The sequence below is a fragment of the Carassius carassius genome, chromosome 15 (genome assembly GCF_963082965.1).
Source record: "Carassius carassius chromosome 15, fCarCar2.1, whole genome shotgun sequence".
NCBI classification, from domain to species: domain Eukaryota; kingdom Metazoa; phylum Chordata; class Actinopteri; order Cypriniformes; family Cyprinidae; genus Carassius; species Carassius carassius.
The window spans coordinates 28,559,534-28,579,824 of record NC_081769.1 but is presented as its reverse complement, the minus strand read 5'-3'; the positions used below and the strand labels follow the sequence as shown (position 1 = coordinate 28,579,824).

General features: G+C 38.9%; 1 protein-coding gene across 3 annotated transcripts in view; it reads left to right on the top strand.

Moving 5' to 3' along the window:
* LOC132158780 (dual specificity tyrosine-phosphorylation-regulated kinase 1B-like) overlaps positions 1-14,437 on the top strand; it is a 54,455-nt gene extending 40,018 nt beyond the window's left edge. For 2 of the 3 annotated variants that reach the window (XM_059568350.1, XM_059568348.1), the window contains exons 3-11: positions 1,943-2,062; positions 2,179-2,367; positions 3,140-3,287; positions 3,561-3,847; positions 4,284-4,430; positions 7,222-7,383; positions 9,916-10,219; positions 11,070-11,173; positions 11,258-14,437. In XM_059568350.1, coding sequence (XP_059424333.1) covers positions 1,943-2,062; positions 2,179-2,367; positions 3,140-3,287; positions 3,561-3,847; positions 4,284-4,430; positions 7,222-7,383; positions 9,916-10,219; positions 11,070-11,173; positions 11,258-12,010 — 2,214 coding nt within the window. In that variant the 3' untranslated portion in view covers positions 12,011-14,437. The remainder of the gene's footprint in view (positions 1-1,942; positions 2,063-2,178; positions 2,368-3,139; positions 3,288-3,560; positions 3,848-4,283; positions 4,431-7,221; positions 7,384-9,915; positions 10,220-11,069; positions 11,174-11,257) is intronic. The other variant, XM_059568349.1, reaches the window with a different exon arrangement.
* Positions 14,438-20,291: the final 5,854 nt, after the last annotated feature.

Genomic DNA, 20,291 nt, shown 5'->3' with positions numbered 1-20,291 from the left:
CTTTCAGTAGCTCTGCTACTAAATTTATTTCAAAATGGCAATCCATATACAGATATAATCAGCTGTTCCTTCATCTTGGCTGAGCTTTCAACGTTGTTACAGGAAAGGATGAAGCTGAATGTTTAGTTCTTGTCACATGACCCGCGGTGCGCTTGCGGCATTCTGAAAGTTGAGATGTTTTTAACTCGATGCTGTTCGGACGCGCCTGGGAAAAACGGGACCGCGTCGCTTCCATTATGAGCGCGCATACCACGCGCCTACATTGGAAATAACGAACTTGAGCATGCAAAAGACGCGATATGTGAACGCCCCCTAAAAGAACTGCGGTCTTCTAGTACTTCAAATATGCCGTGGAGAATCACAGAAAGTGATCCAAGAACATTGTTGCAGCATCTCTCAAGCAACGAATAAACACCGCTAACTTGGAGAATGAAGTGAAAACTCCTCTTCTCGCGTCTGCCCTAGACCCTCGGCACAAACATCTCAGGTTTCTCGATGAAAACATGAGAGAAGTAAGAAAAAAAACTTTTTTGAACATTATCAGAACATTTTCCTTGATGCGAGTGGTGCGGATGCAGTCGCCACGATGAAGAAGATGCAATGCCCACTCGTTGGAAAAGGCTGAGCCAGTTCTCCAGCGATGATTACAGAGAGTCCAGACGAGACGAGTGGGAACAGTTCTTACTGGAGCCATGTATTCCACCAGATGAGGATCCCATTCAGTGGTGAAACGAAAACACGAAGCGCTTCACAAAACGTATTCGCTTAGCACACCGTTATTTGTGAGTCCTGCCAACGTCTGTGCCATCAGAGCGCGTTTTCTCCGCGGCTGGCCTTATTGTTAACAGACTAAGGAGCCGACTTTCCCCCAATCATGTTTACATGCCCGTATTTCTTAACAAGAACATTTGAAACAATAGAAAAAAAGCAAAAGAGATTTGCTGACAGTTTAAAAGTTAAGTGTAAGCTACATTCTGTACAAATGGCTAATTGCTGCAGGCTGCTTTACGTTTTTTCTTTGTTCACTTTTTTTTTTTTTTTGCTTTTAATCTGTAGCCTACTTTTGTTTGTTTGCACGCATTGTTAAAGGTTTTCAGCTACAAAACACGATGTGTAATGTTCAAGCTTATTGTAAGCTTGTTCAAAATGACGAAAACAAATGTTGCTGAAAATAACGTCTGACTCATTAAACTTAATTTAAATAAATGAATATTCGAATATTCGTTTTTTGTGAGCTCAAATATTCGAATGTGATATTTGTGGAAAACGCCCATCCCTAGTGAATACCTTTAAATTGACACTGGTTTTACTCAAATGAAACCGTAAAATGCTTGTTAAGTGACTCAGAACAGTTCTGGTGATGTTGTTTATGTATTTATGTCCTCATTGAGACGCAGATGCTGAAATTACTGCTAGCTTCACCCGCTTCAGTCTATGTAGTAAACAAACCATTCATTCATTCACACAGAACACGCAGGATTCATATTTCAACCAACTTTTGCGGCTTAACATTTACAGATACTGGTCCATATGGAGATTTGATTAATTTATGCTAACTTTGACAAATTCCTTGACTGTCCATATTAAAATCTTAAGTTTCATTTTCATGACTGGATTTTGAGATTCCGTCCGCGTTTTCTGCTTCGCGGAAATCATATCGCTGTATGCGTTAAGAACCGGGTTGATCGGGACCTCGGTACCACTGGTACTTAAAGAAACCTGGTACCGTGACATTTTAATTTTTTAGTACCGACTTGGTACCGAAGTACCAGGTCTTTTGACAACACTACATATATATATATATATATATATATATATATATATATATATATATATGCACACACAAACACACCCTCTAACCTTGTGGTTTTTGCTATGGTGGTTCCTCAGTTTTCCCTCCTTTTTTCTTACAGTTGTCTCGGTGTCACTCTCTTTTCCCCAGGTGCTGTCAGATATGACCATCCTGCAGAGGAGGATTCCCCCAAGTTTTCGAGATCCCGCCAGCGCCCCGCTACGAAAACTCTCAGTCGATCTCATCAAGACATACAAGCACATCAATGAGGTGAGCCAGCAGGCCTTTTCAGATTTATACTCCCAATAAGAGCAGTCATACAAACTCCAGTGATTAGCGAAGTAGCAACATAGGTGCAAATATGAAGTCTTTTTCTTGCTTTCCAGGTATATTACACGAAGAAGAAACGGCGAGCCCAGCAGGTTCCCCCCGAGGACTCTAGCACCAAAAAAGAGCGCAAGGTGTACAACGACGGCTACGACGACGACAACTATGACTACATTGTGAAGAACGGGGAGAAGTGGCTGGACCGCTATGAGATCGACTCGCTAATTGGCAAGGGCTCCTTCGGACAGGTTAGTTTTACTCTGAAGATGAGAATAGAATTGGCTAAGACTACACGATTTGGTCAAACATCTCATTGCTGCTACTTAGATATAAAGTCTAAAAAGAATACAGGCATAAAATCAAACCGAAACAATGGTGCTCATGTTCAGTAGGGTGCATTAAAAACGGCAAACTAGCAAGTGATGTTTTGTCTCCAAACTAACTTGACCCAGAAGTGAACTAAGTGTGAATCTGTTTTGTATTGTATACGGATTTGAAAGTTGATCTGGATCTACTTTTTTGGTTTTAGCTGTGCCCTCAGTTACTTTTTTACATTCACACAGTCAGTTGAAGTATGATAATATAGTGACACAATTTTGAAGTATCATAATTTTCATTATTTTAATATTTATTAGTGAAATTAGTCAAATTCATCTCTCAGGACTTTTTGGTGGAGAACCGATGACGCTTTCTGTATAACAATAGTTTTTGATATGCTCCTCCAAATCAAACATAAATGTAAGACCTGGTGATGTTTCGTTTCATTAGTCAGACTAATACAATTATGAAAATAATGTAAGCTGCTTTGTGTTCTTGATTAATGCGTTATTTATAAGCAAACCATGCTACAGACTCTAAAGGTCTAATATATGGAGGATTTAACAGAAGGATTTTTTTACAGTGAATGCAGAGAATTTATAGCTCTGTGTACGGAAATTTTAAATGTTCAATTTTATACACAAAATATGTTGATACTGTCATTTACTGTTGTAAAACTATAACATCGTCGTCTGTGTACAGGTGGTGAAAGCCTATGACCACCACGAGCAGGAGTGGGTGGCCATCAAGATCATCAAGAACAAGAAAGCCTTCCTGAACCAGGCCCAGATTGAGCTGCGGCTTCTTGAGCTCATGAACAAACACGACACTGAGATGAAGTACTACATAGGTAAAAACCAGACACAAGAATATGAATATAAGCAGCTGTTACTCTACTTTTAGTCTTCTGTAGTGTAACCCTGACCTAATGGCAAGAGAATCTCCTCCCACCACAAAGCAACAAGTAAACAAGACTAAAAGTAGTACATGAGGCTATTTCACAGAGTATAATGAATGATCTGGATCTCATGGATGTCTAGTTGAATTGCTACGAACTGTATTTTGCCAACTGCTGCCAAGCAGCCACCCTAATACACTTCTTTTTCTTATTTTGTTTATTCAGTCCACTTAAAGAGGCACTTCATGTTCCGTAACCACCTGTGCCTGGTGTTCGAGCTTCTCTCCTACAACCTGTACGACCTCCTGCGTAACACCAACTTCCGCGGCGTCTCACTCAACCTGACGCGCAAGTTTGCTCAGCAGCTGTGCACGGCACTGCTCTTCCTGGCCACGCCCGAGCTCAGCATCATCCACTGCGACCTCAAGCCTGAGAACATCCTCCTTTGCAATCCCAAGCGCAGTGCCATCAAGATTGTGGACTTTGGCAGTTCATGCCAACTAGGACAGAGGGTGAGATAGCGTTGTTAGTTAACAGCTGGCTTATATGAAGCCACAAACAGTAGTAATTAGTGAACTTGCATTTAAACAAACACAATTGACATGCAGTGGTAAACATTTAATGGTTACATTTTCAGCATTGCATGTCAATTTTGTTGAACATTTAATGGTAAATGTAAGAGAGAAGGAAAATTGCAGTGGTCTTAGTTGATGGGATGTGCATTCAGAGCACATTCTAGAGGACTTTCCCACAGCTGAAATGGATTTTACTGCTTGAGATTCCTAGTAGCAGTGCTGCACCCTTTTTAACTTGTAGAGTTTACTGCCCCCTAGTGGAGAAAAGTGTAAATGTACTTAATAGTCACTATAAGAGCTCAGTCTGCTTATTAGAAACTTGTGCATGCTTTGTCTGTGCATGTCATTCATTACTGTTTTCTTTCTGTATTAGATTTACCAGTACATCCAGAGTCGGTTTTACCGCTCTCCTGAGGTGTTGCTGGGCATGCCGTATGACCTGGCTATAGACATGTGGTCCCTGGGCTGTATCCTGGTGGAGATGCACACGGGCGAACCGCTCTTCAGTGGCTCCAATGAGGTACGGCTCTGGGATTAGTCACACAATGACTGTGCAAAGCTTTGTGACATACTATGTATGCCTTTTTTTTGATGTTCATCCACCTGTAAGAATTGCACTTTAACAGGCATACAAACAGGATCTAAGACATTTTATTATTTTCAGCCTTGTCAGCATTTATCCATTATTAAAATATTTTTTCTACATTTTGATCACCATATCAGCTTCCGTGGCTGTTTATGCCGAGAGCAAGGTTTAGTTATTTTCAAATGAAATTAATATTGGTCTAGACACAAGATCCTATGTATACGCCCTTTAATCAACTTCTTAAAGGGATAGCTCGTCCAAAAATTTTGTTTTGTTTAAGGTTATTAATTCTGCTCTGAATGCACCTCCGACTGTTGCAATTGATGCTTCCCTGGCTGTGTGTGAAAACTTTCTCCATTTCTTCATTGATAAAGTATTTTCTTTCAGAGCACTTATTGCACCCCCTGGTTTCGATCCTTCAGTGTTTGTCCCCTGCTCTGCTGTTCTAGACACTTTTGAGCCTGTGACTCTGCCCTTTGTGCAGGAGATTGTTGGTCATTTGAAGCCCTTAGGTTCTCGGGGTGATACTGTCCCTCCTTGACTTATTAAAGAGGTTTTCCCGACTATTGGACCATCATTTACTACAGTTATTAATAGCAGTCTGTCCTGGGGAGTGGTTCCTGTTAATTTTAAACATGCCATTGTGCAGCCCTTGTTGAAAAAACCTGGGCTGGATCCTACTGTTTTGGCTAATTTTAGGCCTATTTCCAAATTGCCTTTCCTTTCTAAAATTTTGGAAAAGATTGTCTATTCCCAGCTCATGGACTTTATAAATGAACATAATATTATTGAGATTTTCCAATCCGGTTTTAAAACATTACATAGCACTGAATCAGCACTTTTAAGAGTCTTTAAGGACATCTTTTTAGCAACTGACTCGGGTCACTGTGTTGTCCTTGTACTTTTAGATTTGACTGCTGCTTTTGATACAGTAGATCATGAAATACTGATTACTCATTTGGAGCAATGGGTGGGCATCAGTGGTACAGCGTTAGAATGGTTTAGGTCCTACTTGTCCCAGCGAACTTTCTGTGTTGGCCTTGCTGACTCTGTTTCCTCGACTGCTCCCCCGTCACATGGGCTCTGTGCTTGGCCCTCTCTTATTTTCCCTCTATCTACTCCCACTTGATTCAATTCTCAGGAAGCATTGTATTTACTTTCATTGCTATGCAGATGACAGTCAGATCTATGTCCCTCTTAGAAAGTCAGACTCCTACTGTGTTAAGCCATTGCTAGCGTGTTTACATGACATTAAGGCCTGGATGTCTCTTAATTTTTTACATTTTAATGAAAAAAAGACAGAAGTCATGGTCTTTAGTGGTAGTGGCACTTCTGTGACCCTGTTGGTTGATCTGGGTTCCTTAGCACAGTATCACAAGCAAATTATTACTAATCTAGGGGTAAAGGTGGACACTGACCTTAAATTGGACAACCAGATTAAAGCCGTAGTGAAGTCCAGCTTTTTTCAGTTAAGGCAGCTGGCAAAAATTAAACCAGTCCTTCAGAGACAGCACTTTGAGACAGTAATTCACGCCTTTGTGACCACTCGGCTGGACTACTGCAATGCACTTTATTTGGGGGTTAATGGGTCCTCCATTGCCCGTCTGCAACTGGTTCAAAATGCTGCTGCTCGTCTTTTAACTGGCACAAGAAAGTATGAGCACATTTCACCTATTTTAGCTTCACTCCACTGGCTGCCTGTTCATTTTAGGATTAAATTTAAACTACTCTTATTTGCTTTTAAAGCCTTGAATGGCCTTGCCCCACCGTATCTCACCGAGTTGCTGCACCCCTACATTCCCAGCCGCTCTCTCAGGTCAGCTGACCAGCTGCTCCTGACAGTGCCTAGAACTAGGCTAAAACTCAGAGGAGAAAGAGCTTTTGCTGTTGCAGCTCCAAAACTATGGAATGAACTGCCACTACACATCAGACAAGTCTCCTCACTGTTTCATTTTAAATCTCTGCTTAAAACCCATATTTTACTCTGGCTTTTAACACCAGGTAATCGTGATTAATGTGATTTAAATGTGTTGTGTGGGCAGTGCATTTTATTTATTTGATTAAATTTTACTTATATAATTTCATGTTGTTTTATCTTATTCTATTACTTTTATCTTATTGTGTTTACCTTTTTATCCTATTGTGTCTTTTATTGTTGTGGTGTACAGCACTTTGGAAACCTTGTGTTTATTTAAATTGTGCTATATAAATAAAGCGGATCGGTTTGGAAAAATGAAAATTCTGTTATTAATTAGACCTTCGTTCATCTTCAGAACACAAATTAAGATATTTTTGTTGAAATCCGAGAGCTTTCTAACCCTGCGTAGACAACAATGCAACTAAAACATTTAAGGCCTTGTAAGGTAGTAAGGACATTGTTAAAATAGACATCAGTGGTTCAACCTTAATATTACAAAGCTACGAGAATGCTTTTTGTGCGCAAAGAAATGACAACTTTATTCAACAATTTCTTCTCTTGCGTGATTTCATCAAAAATATCTAAATTTGTGTTTTGAAGATGAACGAAGGTGTTACAGGTTTGGAACGACATTATGGTGAGTAATTAATGACAGAATTTTCATTTTTGGGTGAAATATCCCTAATGCATTTCAAAATGTATTCGTCTGTTATATGTATGATATCAAAGGATGCATACTTGCTAAAATGTCCGTTGCAACAAAGTCCATATGGGTCTTGCTCTAACGCTGTACTGTATCTTTCTCAGGTGGACCAGATGAATAAAATAGTGGAGGTGCTGGGGGTCCCGCCCAACCATATGCTGGATCAGGCCCCTAAAGCACGCAAGTACTTCGACAAGCTGTCCGACGGCCTGTGGACCGTCAAGAAGAACAAGGACATTAAGAAGGTACTTTATCCTTCAGCCTCCGTGAGTAAAACTCTGCTTCTACTTAACCTTTGCCTTCCTCCCAAAGACCCCCATCCCTCACCATCACCTGCTCCACGCAGATACTCACCTTATCCTCATGGAGAGAGGAAGAGAGAAAACTGGGGCTAAAATGGAGGAGGGTGTAGAAAAAGTTTGGGGATGGAATTGAAGCAAGCCTATATTGTATGCTAGTGAACCTCCTCCTCTCTCCGCTGACCCCCCTCTGCTTACAGAGGCACCAGGTCAATCAAGACCCCAACCTACAGCATCTGTTCTCCTCATCATTGCCATCATCACAGTCATTTTCACAACCATCCACATTCTGTCTCTGAAGATGTGCTTATAGTACAGTATACATCAAGATATGTAAAATAGAAGCCCAAAAATATATGGAAACCCATTTTTAAATACTATATACAAAAGCAAGCAATGACAGCATACAATCCTAGAAAACTGGACCACCTAGTGGTTTTGAAATGAAATCCACATTAAGTACACTGTATCTGATTGGGTGTCCAGATACTTTTGGCCAAACACTACCTTTTAAAACTTTGGGGTTGGTATTAATATTTTGTGAATAATAGAAACAATAATACATTAGTAATACCAGTGCAATATTAATACACTAAAGTGAGAGGGGAAGTACAAAATATTATGATTACAAAAAGCTGTTTTACTGAGCTTTTTATTCATCAAACAATCCTGAAAAAAAGTAATAAATACAGCTATTTTCAAAATTGATAATAGAAATGTTTATTTAGCACCAAATAAGTATAATAGAATCATTTCTGAAGGATCATGCGACGCTGAAGACTAGAGTAATGGCTGCTGAAAAATATATTAAATTGCATTTAAAAATATATTAAATAAAATACATAAAAATAGAAAACAGTAATTTAAAATTGTAACACTATTTTGTTAATATAAATGCAGCCTTGGTGCACATAAAATATCATTATCAATGTAAAAAAAAAATATCTTGCTGACTCAAAACAATTGAACGATAGTGTTAATGAAAAAGTAAGGCTTTATAATGAAGTCCCATTTGTTAATAATATTTTACCTTTATTAATCTTTGTTAATGTTAATCAAAAGTTAATTTGTGTTAGTAGTGCATCAACTTGCATGTTAACAAATGGAGCCTTATTGTAAAGTGCTGCTAAAATAATGTAAAGATTTAAAATATAAATGTAATATTTCATGAAAAGAATCCCTATATATTGATATGTATAAATTGCATTGGTAGTGCCCTACCTGTTACCTGTTAGCAGCTCTTAGTGTAGGCAGTGACACGCATTGGGTCACAGGTTAAGTGAGTGCAGACAGTAGCTAGAATGACCCTGTTTCCTGTGAAGATAAGTGAAAGTAGCTTCAGGTTAATTCTGTATGAAGTGTGTGTGTGTGTGTGTGTGTGTGGCCGCAGATTAAGATGAAAAGGTGATAGCAGGTGAAGGGTAAAAGTCTGGATGAGGTCCTAGTACACTTTGTTTTTCAGGATTAATGTCTGGCACTTACTGCCAACTCATCCAGAGACTCGCCTCAAATGCTCCTGTGCTTCCATGTGTACAATAAAGAAAAAGGTTAAAAACGTACTCTTTACAGTGGAGGGGCTGGAACATTGAAGTCTTTTTATAGTATTTATGGACCATGGTATAATTTAAATGGCACAGATTAGGGTCAGAATCATTTTTCTCACAAAAATGTTTATATTAATGCTTAAGGAAGAAAAATAAACTGTGCTTACTATAATAATACATTAGTTGAACATTTTATGCTGTAATTTTGTAATAATAGTTGGAGGTTATGGAGTTTTGTGATTGTGTAGTTCTTTCAACTGAAGTTCTTTCAAAAAGTCCCATTGTTGAACCCTATACGACTCTGAGAGCTCCTATGCAACCGTCGTTATACCCACAAAACCACAAACATCTCTCACTTTCAGCCCCCCATCACCTGCATTCAGTAATGATTTCTGAGACCGAGTTTCCTATTAAAGTCAACATGAAATCATAATTGCAGTACACATGTGCTCTGTCTATTAATGCGCAGAGAGGAAAAATGTTTTCCCAATTTCAACAATCCTTTAAGAATGTATTTACTGCTATAATTTTTTTCTAGCTAAAATGTTAATCTAATGCTGGTGAATGTTAACGTGAACAAACTTGCATTCACATCATACTCCATTTGGGTATGTAACTTTCATTAAAAATGTGGAACACACTTTTCATGTTCTAGTCACTTCCCAAAGGATGAAGATCAAGCTGAACACTACTTTTTTACCAATAGAAGTTTTAATCAGAAGTGGGTTGCAAATGCCATTTCATGTTGACTTTTATAGTATTAAAGTAATGATATTAGTAGATTTATGTATTTCTTAATCCTAAAATTACTAATGTAATATATTTCTAGACTAGTTCATCTTACATTTTTATTAAATGTCTAAAAATAAATAACGTTTGAACTGTTATCTGCACTAAATGCTACACATTTGTTCCTCATTTTCTTCCATTCCTCTGTGTTGATTTGTCCCTCCAGGAATATAAACCACCTGCCACGCGACGACTGCACGAGATCCTGGGGGTGGAGACGGGAGGTCCAGGGGGGAGGCGAGCTGGAGAACAGGGTCACGCGCCCTGCGACTACCTGAAGTTCAAGGACCTGATCCTGCGCATGCTGGACTATGATCCCAAGACGCGCATCACACCCTTTTACGCGCTGCAGCACAACTTCTTCAAGAAGACAACGGATGAGGGCACCAACACCAGCAGCTCCACCTCCACCAGCCCTGCCATGGACCACAGCCACTCCACCTCCACCACTAGCTCCGTCTCCAGCTCTGGTAAGTGTATGTAATGCAGCGGTCACACTAGAGTTTGAGCTCGCAAAATTTCTACGAACCTGGCAATGTCACACTCTGTGGCATCTTTTTAAAACATATAAAGCGGTTGTTGCAATAAACTGTGTCACAATATATTGCAATACAAAAATGCAACAATGCGATGATATGTATTGCGTGTGGATCAGCCAAAATCATATGTAGTAATATTTCATATTTTGCATCAGATATGGTAATGGTACATCAAATAACGTAGTCTCAGAAGGTCGCAAATTTGATCTTCCATGTGTACTAATTATTATTAATGAATAAAAAATTAAATACATAATTAGCAATTTTATGTAGTCTGAGACTAAGAATGTGTAAATAATTAGTCAGAATCATGAATTTTCTGTGCATGGGGGAAAAGGACTATTCATGTCAATTCCTGATATGATACCAAATTTACTATTTTTATTAGAAGTACTTTTTATTAACTGTTGTATATATGTATATACCATATGTGTTAGAGGCATATGGTATATACATATTAATATATTTATTAATAAAAAAAAAACATTTTTCATTTTTGTTTCTGTATGTTCAAAATCTCTTGGGATCAGTACTGTGTATTAAACCAAATCGTGACATGAGTGTATTGTTACACCCCTAAAACATCCAAAATGTAAAAATATGCACTCTATTCCAGTTTGCTGCAACGCTGCAGATTTAAAGTTTATGTTCTTTAAATTCAGTTAAGAGTCTCATGCGTCTTCAAATTCACTAGACTTGAACTTTGGAATGCAAATTCATATAATCTTGCGTTTCCTGGGACTCGTCTTACATCAGTTCTTTGTCCTTGCTCCCAATCTAGGTGGATCTAGCGGTTCTTCCAATGACAACCGAAATTACCGGTACAGCAACCGGTACTACAACAGTGCAGTCACTCACACGGACTATGAGATGCAGAGCCCACAAGTAAGCAATCGTTGCAGAGCACCACACAGCTCCTCGGTAACATGAGTCGTTTTGACTCATATTGATCGCCTCTTCTCTTTCCAGGCTCCATCTCAACAGCAGTTGCGCATCTGGCCAGGAGGGGACAGCAGCATGGGTCAGCTGTCCAACAGCAGCAGTGACTCCTCCTACCCACAGCTGCTGTTGCACAAGCCGGCGGCCACGCAGCACTCGCGCCACTTCCTGGGCAACATGGGGGGCATGATGGAGCCGCACCATCCCCACCCCATCTACGGCAGCCACCACAGCAACGGCAGACAGCTCCGGCAACAGCAGCAGCAGCAGAACCAGCCGCAGGGCCAGGCCTCACAGGGCCAGCAGGGCCAGGCGCTGATGCCCATCTCCTCCCCGCAGATGCAGGACAGCATCGAGCTTAGCCTCACCCACCACCACCACCTGGGTCAGTCTTCCATCATGCAGCCGCCCCCGTCGAGCTTGGACTCCAGTCAGTACGGCTCCTCCAACCTCCACCTGGGCCTCTCTGCCTTTCGGACTAGGACAGTCATGGCCCCCCAGCAGCCCCCTTCCGCTTCCCAGCAACAGTTGCCCCAGGCCCCAGCCTCCCAGGACAGCATGGTCGCTGCCTCCGGTTTGGGATACATCCCTCCGTGCTACGCCGGCAGCAACAACAATAACAACCCACCGCAGGGAAGCGTCGGAGTGGGAGGGATGCTCACCGGGGGGCCTCCGCCCAGGGGAGTCGGGGGAGCTGGGGGGCGGCCAGACTCCGAGGAGTCTGCCATGATGGCAGTGTGCGGCAGCGGGAGTGGGAGCGGTCAGAGTGCAGCCAACTCTTGATAAATCTTGAACAAATTCCAAAAGCCATACGAAAATTTTAACGACAACATAACAGTGACAAAAGCGGCACACGTACACACACACGCCCGCGTGACACGTAGTAAACGTACGACACACATATACGCGTGTGTGGCCACACGTAACAGAATCGCAGAGAAAAACTTGTGAAATATCAGACAGTCAGTTTCATTTTTTCATTTCGTTGTTTTGGTTTTGCATGGGGAGAAGGTCAAGGGAGGGATTTGAAACTATTTTTATTATTTTATTGTTATTTTTATGTTTGTTTGTTTTTCTTTTTATCGAAGGAGAAGGGCGGCGGGTGAAGTAGTTGCAACAGAAGGTTTCAGAAAGTTTGTTTTTACCATTCTTATATTGTTGTTTGATTTTGTGATTTCAGGACAGGTTTGCAGCGAGATTTTTATTAAGGCAAGGAGAGTTTTGGTTGAAAAAAATTGAATGTTTTTGTCAACACGACAGCAGTGGGAGAGAGTACCTTATGCCTTTTTTTATTTTTGGTCTTTGTTTTGTTTTTTTTCCCTGAGGTTTTGCCGTAATATGTATATTTTTAATTTATTAAGAATCACTACATAAGGAGAGTGACAGGAGAGGGGTTAGAAAGAGATCTAAATTGAGAGGTGGGTTTATTTATTCAATATTTTATTTATACAGTTGTGGGTTTTTTTTTTTTTTTTGGTCAGACATGATACTTATGCATAGAAAACAACAAACAAACTGGGTTTGAGGTTTTATGTTTTTTTTCTTGGCTTCATTTTGGTGTTTTTGGTTGCTTTTTTCTAGTTGAGCATAACCCACACACATATAAAAAACACGCAGGCAAGACATACACAAACACATTTTTGTTACTTTTTTTTTTTTTTAATTAATGTTTCCAGTCTTTTTCTCGCTTGACACACTTGCTTATATATCTCAAACTATGAAACAAATCCTACGAATGAAATAAAGAAAATGACAGAAACTGTTTTTAGTCGCCACACAGTGAGCAACACCAACTAACAACAACTAGAGGAGGAGGCTGAACCATGAGCCGCTTTCACGAGGAGAGGGGGAACGTAACTCGACTTCATATAAAGGAGGAAGTGATACAGGAAAGTCTTGGAAAACATCAAAACATTTTGCCAGAAGGAAAACCAAAATGCTTCCCTGTTGTTCGTTTCAAAAAATAGTCTGCCTTCTTCACCATCTCACTAGATTCTCACCCCTCTCTCTTACTTTGGTTCCTCTCTCTTTTTTCTAACTCTCTTTGTTTTGGACAGAAAACACATTTGTATTAACTCTGGATATGCTAAGCCAAATCTTGCTGTAGCTCTCTCTCTCTCTCTCTCTCTCTTTATTTTCATACTTACCCCATGTTTCTGTTGGAAGGAAGAGTCTGGGGCGAGATTTAGCAGGAGGGCGGAATACTTCGTTTCAAAGGGACACTGTCACGCCCTCCTGACTGAGGCCCCTCTCACTCTGACTTCATTTCCTGCCTCTCATTTTGTCTATTCTCCCCCTTCCTCCTTCACAACACTCTGTGAGTGCTGTTTGCCATCAAGTCAAAAAAAGTGAACTACTCTCTCGGCTGCTATCTCCACTCTCAACCATGTTCGGATTGCTGCTAAAGAAAACAGACAGATAAATAAATAAATGAATAAATAAATAAAAATGAGAACTTTTTAACCCTCCTGCTTCAGAAAAATGACAAATAAACCACTGCATCTCATGTATTTATTACTATTTAACAAGGAAAAAAGAAAAAAAAAAGACAGAAAAATCGGTTTTCTGCTGTTTTTTTGTTTGCTTTCTTTCTTGGTACAGGTTAAAGCTTGACATTTATATTATGTAACGGAAACATGGTATTAAACAAGTGCCTCGATTTATTGATCAGCCACTGGACGGAATTGAACAGAAGAGGATTATAGGAGTTTGATCAAGGTTTATTATATGTATAGCTAAAATTCAAGCCTCATGCAACTGTGTAGAAATCCATGACAATTCAAACATCATGTGAGAACTTCATATTGGACGCGAGCGTCATTCAGTATGACTGACCGATACCATATATTTAATCAACTGATGACATCTTCATCCATTGTAATCTGTGTACATAGCATCCATGCATCATCCAGTTAACGTTAAAGCAATGTTAGGGTGAAATGTCATTTTCGAGGTTAATTCTAATGACTGGGATTCGAACCTGCCACCTTCGAGGCGTCAGGACCTGCAAACTACCTTATTCTGCTCAGATCAGTGATGATGACTGCTGTCCTTTATGTTCTTAATAACCAGTTAAAACTTGTAATTGGCCTCACTGGCTTTTTTACTTTGTCATTTTTTTCAACACCATCCTTCATGAAAGCATAATGTCTGAAGTATTATGATCTCATCGGTTTTGGTTTCTCTATTAAAGAGAGAGTTGCCTCTGTAGGTCCTCCAATCTTGTTCTGTTTAAAGCAGACCTTGGTCACAATAGAAATGTCACACTCACCATGCATTGTCAGAAACATGTCTGAGCACTGATAAACTTTGAAAATGCAGATGTTTACGAGCTGCTTGTAAAAAAAAAAAAAAAAAAAAAAAAAAAAGATTTTTGTGTCTATTCAGTTATTATTGAAGAGTATAGGAAATATATCTATCTATATAGAAAGGAGGGGTTGCGGGGTCCGTATCCGGGACAATTTGTTGCTCTGTCACCTTTCAATAAATCTTGAAAACCCTCACACAAGCCAATACCTCTGTTGAAGGGGAGGAGCATCCAAAGGGATATTTTCACTATTTTTTAATTGTAATAATCACAAGATCAGTCTGATTATTTTAACTACCATTCCATAGGGAAAGCTAATTCAGATGTTATTGGGAACTTCTTGGTTTGGTAGTCACAAGCTGGCTGATGCAATTTTTAATGGCTGTACTGCAAGTCAGAAGTTACTGGAAGTTGCACCTCAAATGTGTAATGCTGGTCTTTTATGAATCACTTGAATGAATAAGACTTACTGTATCACATTTTGCTGAAGAAGATAAGTGTATGGTCTCACAACAAGAATCACTGTATATGACTGAAAAAAAAACGATTCTTTAAGTACAAGTCAGTCAGAAAGTCCTATAACGTTCGTCTTTCCTGCCAAAACAATCACTTCAACAATTCTGTTTAAGATCTTAAATGTGCATGCTTCTAACTAAAGCTAAAACCATATTTTGTGTTAAATCTTAAAACAATATCAAACTTTAGCCTAATGCAGGAACCCGCAACTGAGTCTATTTTAAGTTTTTTTATTTATTTATTCGGATCTTTTTAATGAATATTTCGACTCTTTTAAGATTTTTATTTATTCGGATCCTGCGGTTGTTGAATCGAACCGACTCAGTGAATCATAAACTGAGCGTACCGAGGACCAGGCGAAAAGTAAGTTAATTTAATAATCGAACAGCAAACGTGTAATAAACAAAAACAATTTTATCCACTTAAATAGGAAATCAACTTGTAAACAAACATCTAGAACAGACGGGGAAAAGTAGCCTATATAACATATAAGTAACGAATTTCAGTAATATTTAATGTAAATCGATATTAGCTAAATCTTTTTTTATATTTATTGTTATTTTGTATATGCCTATTAAATTATTCGCAAAAAAAATTCAATTAAAAAATAAACTATAAAACCACATAATAAACAGCAATGCGTATGACACCGACGCAGAATTACGTGATGACGTTAGTATATCTTCTTTATTTTTTCTGGTTTATTAAAATAAACTATTAGAAAGAACTGACTGTCTCTAGGGAGTAATCAGTCGTCACGTCATCAGTCAACAGGTGGAATTACAGAACGCGTCTTGCGTTCTTCTTAGCTGCGTTTTATCCACTTCCCCCAAGTAACATTTAAGACTTGTTATCATGGAGCGCATGAGTTTGTCTCATTGTTGTTCTTTGTACTTTCTTGTCATGCTGCACATCACCTGAGCCTACACGTATGAGACCGGGGTTCATCTAGAATATAGCAATATCGTCTCCACTGAGCAGAAAGTCCATGACATGCAGCCCATGGCAGGCGCGGTCAGGCCGTGGACAGACAGTGCGTTTATCAAGAACCCTGCGGTTTTGCGACCATACCGCGTTTTCCCAATGTTCCAGCATGCTCCAGGTTCTCTCGCTGACATGGAGCTGTTCAGACCTGTGGCCGGGAGGAGACAGTTACCAAACCGTTTGACTATCCTTCTATTTCCTCAAATGAACCCTCAGCTCATCCAAGTGTCTCCAGTGCGTAATGCTCGTGGTGTGGTTACAGTAAGATCTCAGTGCGCATAAATAAGAGTCTGCTGCTTCAGAAGTCCACCGTCTTCGTTTCACCTGCATGTCCTGTCTCTCGCTCAATCGAGAAACTACAAAAAAACTGTATTTTCATAACGACATCAATGACTGCGATAGCTCGTTAACAGTAAGTAGTTATGTAAGCTAAACCCAGTCTTATATATATATATATATATATATATATATATATATATGTTGACATTTTTCATTCCACCGTATTGTCAGATGCATAGACATGGAAAGCTATAGATTATGTAGAAAGGACGGTGAAATAAAAATGAACTTTTATTGGATTTCTAGTCAACCCTGTAAATTTGAACATGAAAATAATGGCTATGAAATAACAGTCATATAGTTATCTATTTGAAGAGTTCAGATGCAAAAGCCTCTAAATGCCATATGAAATTTTCTTTCAAAATTAGTATTTTTATCATTATATATCCTGTGTGTAGGTTCAGTAATTTCACATCAGTGGCAATGAATATGTTCTTTTCATTGGCATTAAAGTGAAATAACTGAACATAAACAAAGAGGGAAAATGCTAATTTTAGAAGAAAATTTTAGAGGCTTTTACATATGAACTCTCCATGTAAAAAAAAAAACAACAACAACCATTGAAACATATCACATTTTATATATCAGGCTTTTTATGAAAGGCTTCAGGCTTCATGCTCCATGAAGAAAAAACGGCTCACGTTTATTTAGAGGCCCAAACTGAGCAGAAATATGCAATGTGTGCAGTTGCTGATATTTATATGGCCAAAAAGGAAGATCAAATTTCAATAACTTTTAACAGTATAGCAGACTATTTACAGAAAATGCATATACATAGCGGTTATCACTCTATATTTCCCAATACTATATCCTAAGGTGATATTTAATTGTTTAGTTAGGACTTGGAGATAAAATGCATCTCATCCATTTTTTTATTTTATTTCTAAATTTCATTATTCCTATTGGGCTTCCTGCCTCTGGCACATGTTTCACAAGATTTTTGAACGCAGGGCCATGTTTAGTCTTTATGTGTGTTATGGTAAGCTTTTCCTCTCCTTCTGTACAATTTCCTGCTTTGTTTGACCTCTCATATTGTGTTGGTGCCCATCGGTCTATTTAATTGTGTGTGAACTCTAGAACACTAGGAAAGACTCCAGGGAAATGGGAGGTTTGTGCTTGGAGAACACATGTATTTTGAAGTGCATAAACATATATCCGAGGACGAAAGGATTTTTGTTGACTCCGGTTATGCAACAGCATCAAGAGACCCAAAGTCTATTCCACAACACAATGTTGTTTGTAATCATGGGTACGTGATTTGGAGCACTCTGCTTTTATTAACACAAAAAAACTTTTGAAAGGGGAGAAGAACAAATATTAACACGCTGCAGTCAAACATTATAAGGTTTTCAGTCAATGCCTCCCACAAGTTACTGACACGGTAATGTTTTCATTCTTAAATGTGTCAATATAAAGGAGAGAATGGGGCACTCTTAACTCCCAGGATTTTTAATGTGTAGAAATTACAGTATTTAAAACACGACAACCTACCCCTGGGTGTTTATATATTAAATGTGTGTTAGTTTCTACATTTATACAGCACTTTTAACTACACTGCACAGTATCGGTTCACAGTGCCACTACAAGTGCAATAGCCAAGTCATGTAACTATGTAGAGAGAAGGTAAGTTATTGAATTTCACATAACTATGCAACGTAATGTGTAAATGCAGAGAAGCTGCATTCACTCTTAGTTCTTATCCTGTATCAACAGATGGGAGGAACTCTACACCAATGCTCCTGTTTGTACTTGTTGTGATTCCACATGTGAAAAAAATCTTGTAAGTAGGAAATATAAGAGACTATCAGTCATTCCAGGGTCTCCAAGGTATGATAGTTTAGTTATTTTATAATTTAGTCGTCACTTTATAATTTCAAGTGTTTATTTATTTCCGTTTTAGGTACCTTGAATGACCTTGGTCTCTGCATACTTTATGGATTCAACTGAATTCAATATACAAGTAGTCACAATTTCAGTACTTGTATTGAAAAGAAAGTCCTCTGCCCTCTTAGATGCCTCTCACTGAATGACTTATTCTTAAAAGTCATATTTTACCCCAAAATCAAAAAATAAAAATGCACAAAGAAAAATTGCATTATGATCTTCTGTCTAAATGCGTTCATAAATCACTGGAATAAAATCTCAAGAGAATTCCCTGATGAGATTAGACATGTGAATGAATATGGAGAACAGACACATTTGAAAATAAAGAGCAGTAACAGATTTCGACAATCTCTAATGTACTGTCAGATTTGATGGCCATGCTGTGTACGTCTGTATCTGCTCACATCAGATGAAAGTGCATTTTTAAAATACAGATAAAAGGTTTAGAAATATTTAGGGTAACAGATTTCGGTAACCTAGACTGCCTTGTCCAATTTGGTGAATCTTCTGTATCCGCATCTGTTCTCATAAGACAAAAATGCATATATAAAACCAAGAAGGTCAGAAATCAGAAATGTGAATTTGGGGAAAAGTAAAGCCATTCTGTGTAAAAATAAAAAGGGGTAATAGATTTTGGTAACTTTTTAATACTGTGCTGTTGGATTTGATGATCATGATGTATGTCTGTTGCTGTTCAAAGTATGCTTTCTAGGGTAGGAGTTTAGACATCACCAGAGTAAATTTGAGGAGCATTAAATCCATTCTTTATTAAATAAAGTGTAACAGATTTTGGTAACCTCAAGGCTATGATGCCTTGTCGGATTCCGCAACTCTGCTGTATGTTTCCATGTGTTCGCAGCAGACCAAAGTGCTCTAGATTATGAGAAAACTAAGATTAGACATCACCAGAATGAATATGGCTACTGTTAATGCCAACAAATCTTAATAGCAACTACATTTAATTGGTGTATTTATATATTGGTGCATAAATATTCAGAAATGTAAAACACAAACAGAAAAAAATACTGATTTAAAATAATGATATACCCTGCCATAGAGCTTGGGAAGCTAAAAACATTCTGTCTCGCAAAAGGCGTCTTCTTGCACGAATTTACTGAAGCACTAAAAAGATATCTTAATCAATGTATTATATGTATGAAAAATTGAAAAATTGTTTCAAAATTTATTTATGTTTTAAAATGTTTGTTGTTAACCCAATAAATAAACAACTTTACGTCACCGATTTCCGTCACCGATCACGTCTTGGCTGTGTTCAAATTCAGGGTCTGCATCCTCCTTAGGATCCTTCCTACCCGGTTGAAGGAGGAGGGGTCCTCCGACGACCACGAAACCTGGAAGTCGGTGTTTGTGAATTTGGACAGCCTACCCTTCTTTCAGTTCCCTCCCTTACCCGTTGCTCATATCCTGTCGCCTAGCAACCGTGACAGCGCTAAGCAAGAAGCGGGAAAATGGACAAACAGTTATTCTCCTCATTTTAAATCTTTTTGAAGGAATAAAGCAATTAAATAAATCAAATACTTTCTTTGCTCGTTGTCGGAGAGTTTTTTTTATATCAGACTACAAGACAGTCATATCCAGGTAAGCCATTATAGCCTATTTTCATTTATGTTTTAAAACAAAATGCCTAACTAGACAACCACTGAAAAAAAATATTTTTTTGAAAAGCCAGTTTTTAAAAAACGTACTCCTCTCCCACTCCGCTACCGCTCGCTTCGTCCGCCATTACGCTCTGCCGAAAAGAATTATGGGATAGGTAGGACGGGAAAGGATCCACCACATCCATCCTTCCAATTCGGGGAAAAGGAGGACGTATTTGTGGGCCGCATTTGAAGGATCCTACGAATTTGGACAGCCTTCGTCGCGGCGCTGTGACGTAACATCCTTCAAATGAGTACTCCGAAGGATGCAGACCCTGCATTTGGACACAGCCTTTAAAGTAAAATGCGCTGAATCTGTTTTGAGGCCTGCTCGAAAGAACCGATTCGTGGAAATGAATCAGTCTGCCATCACTAC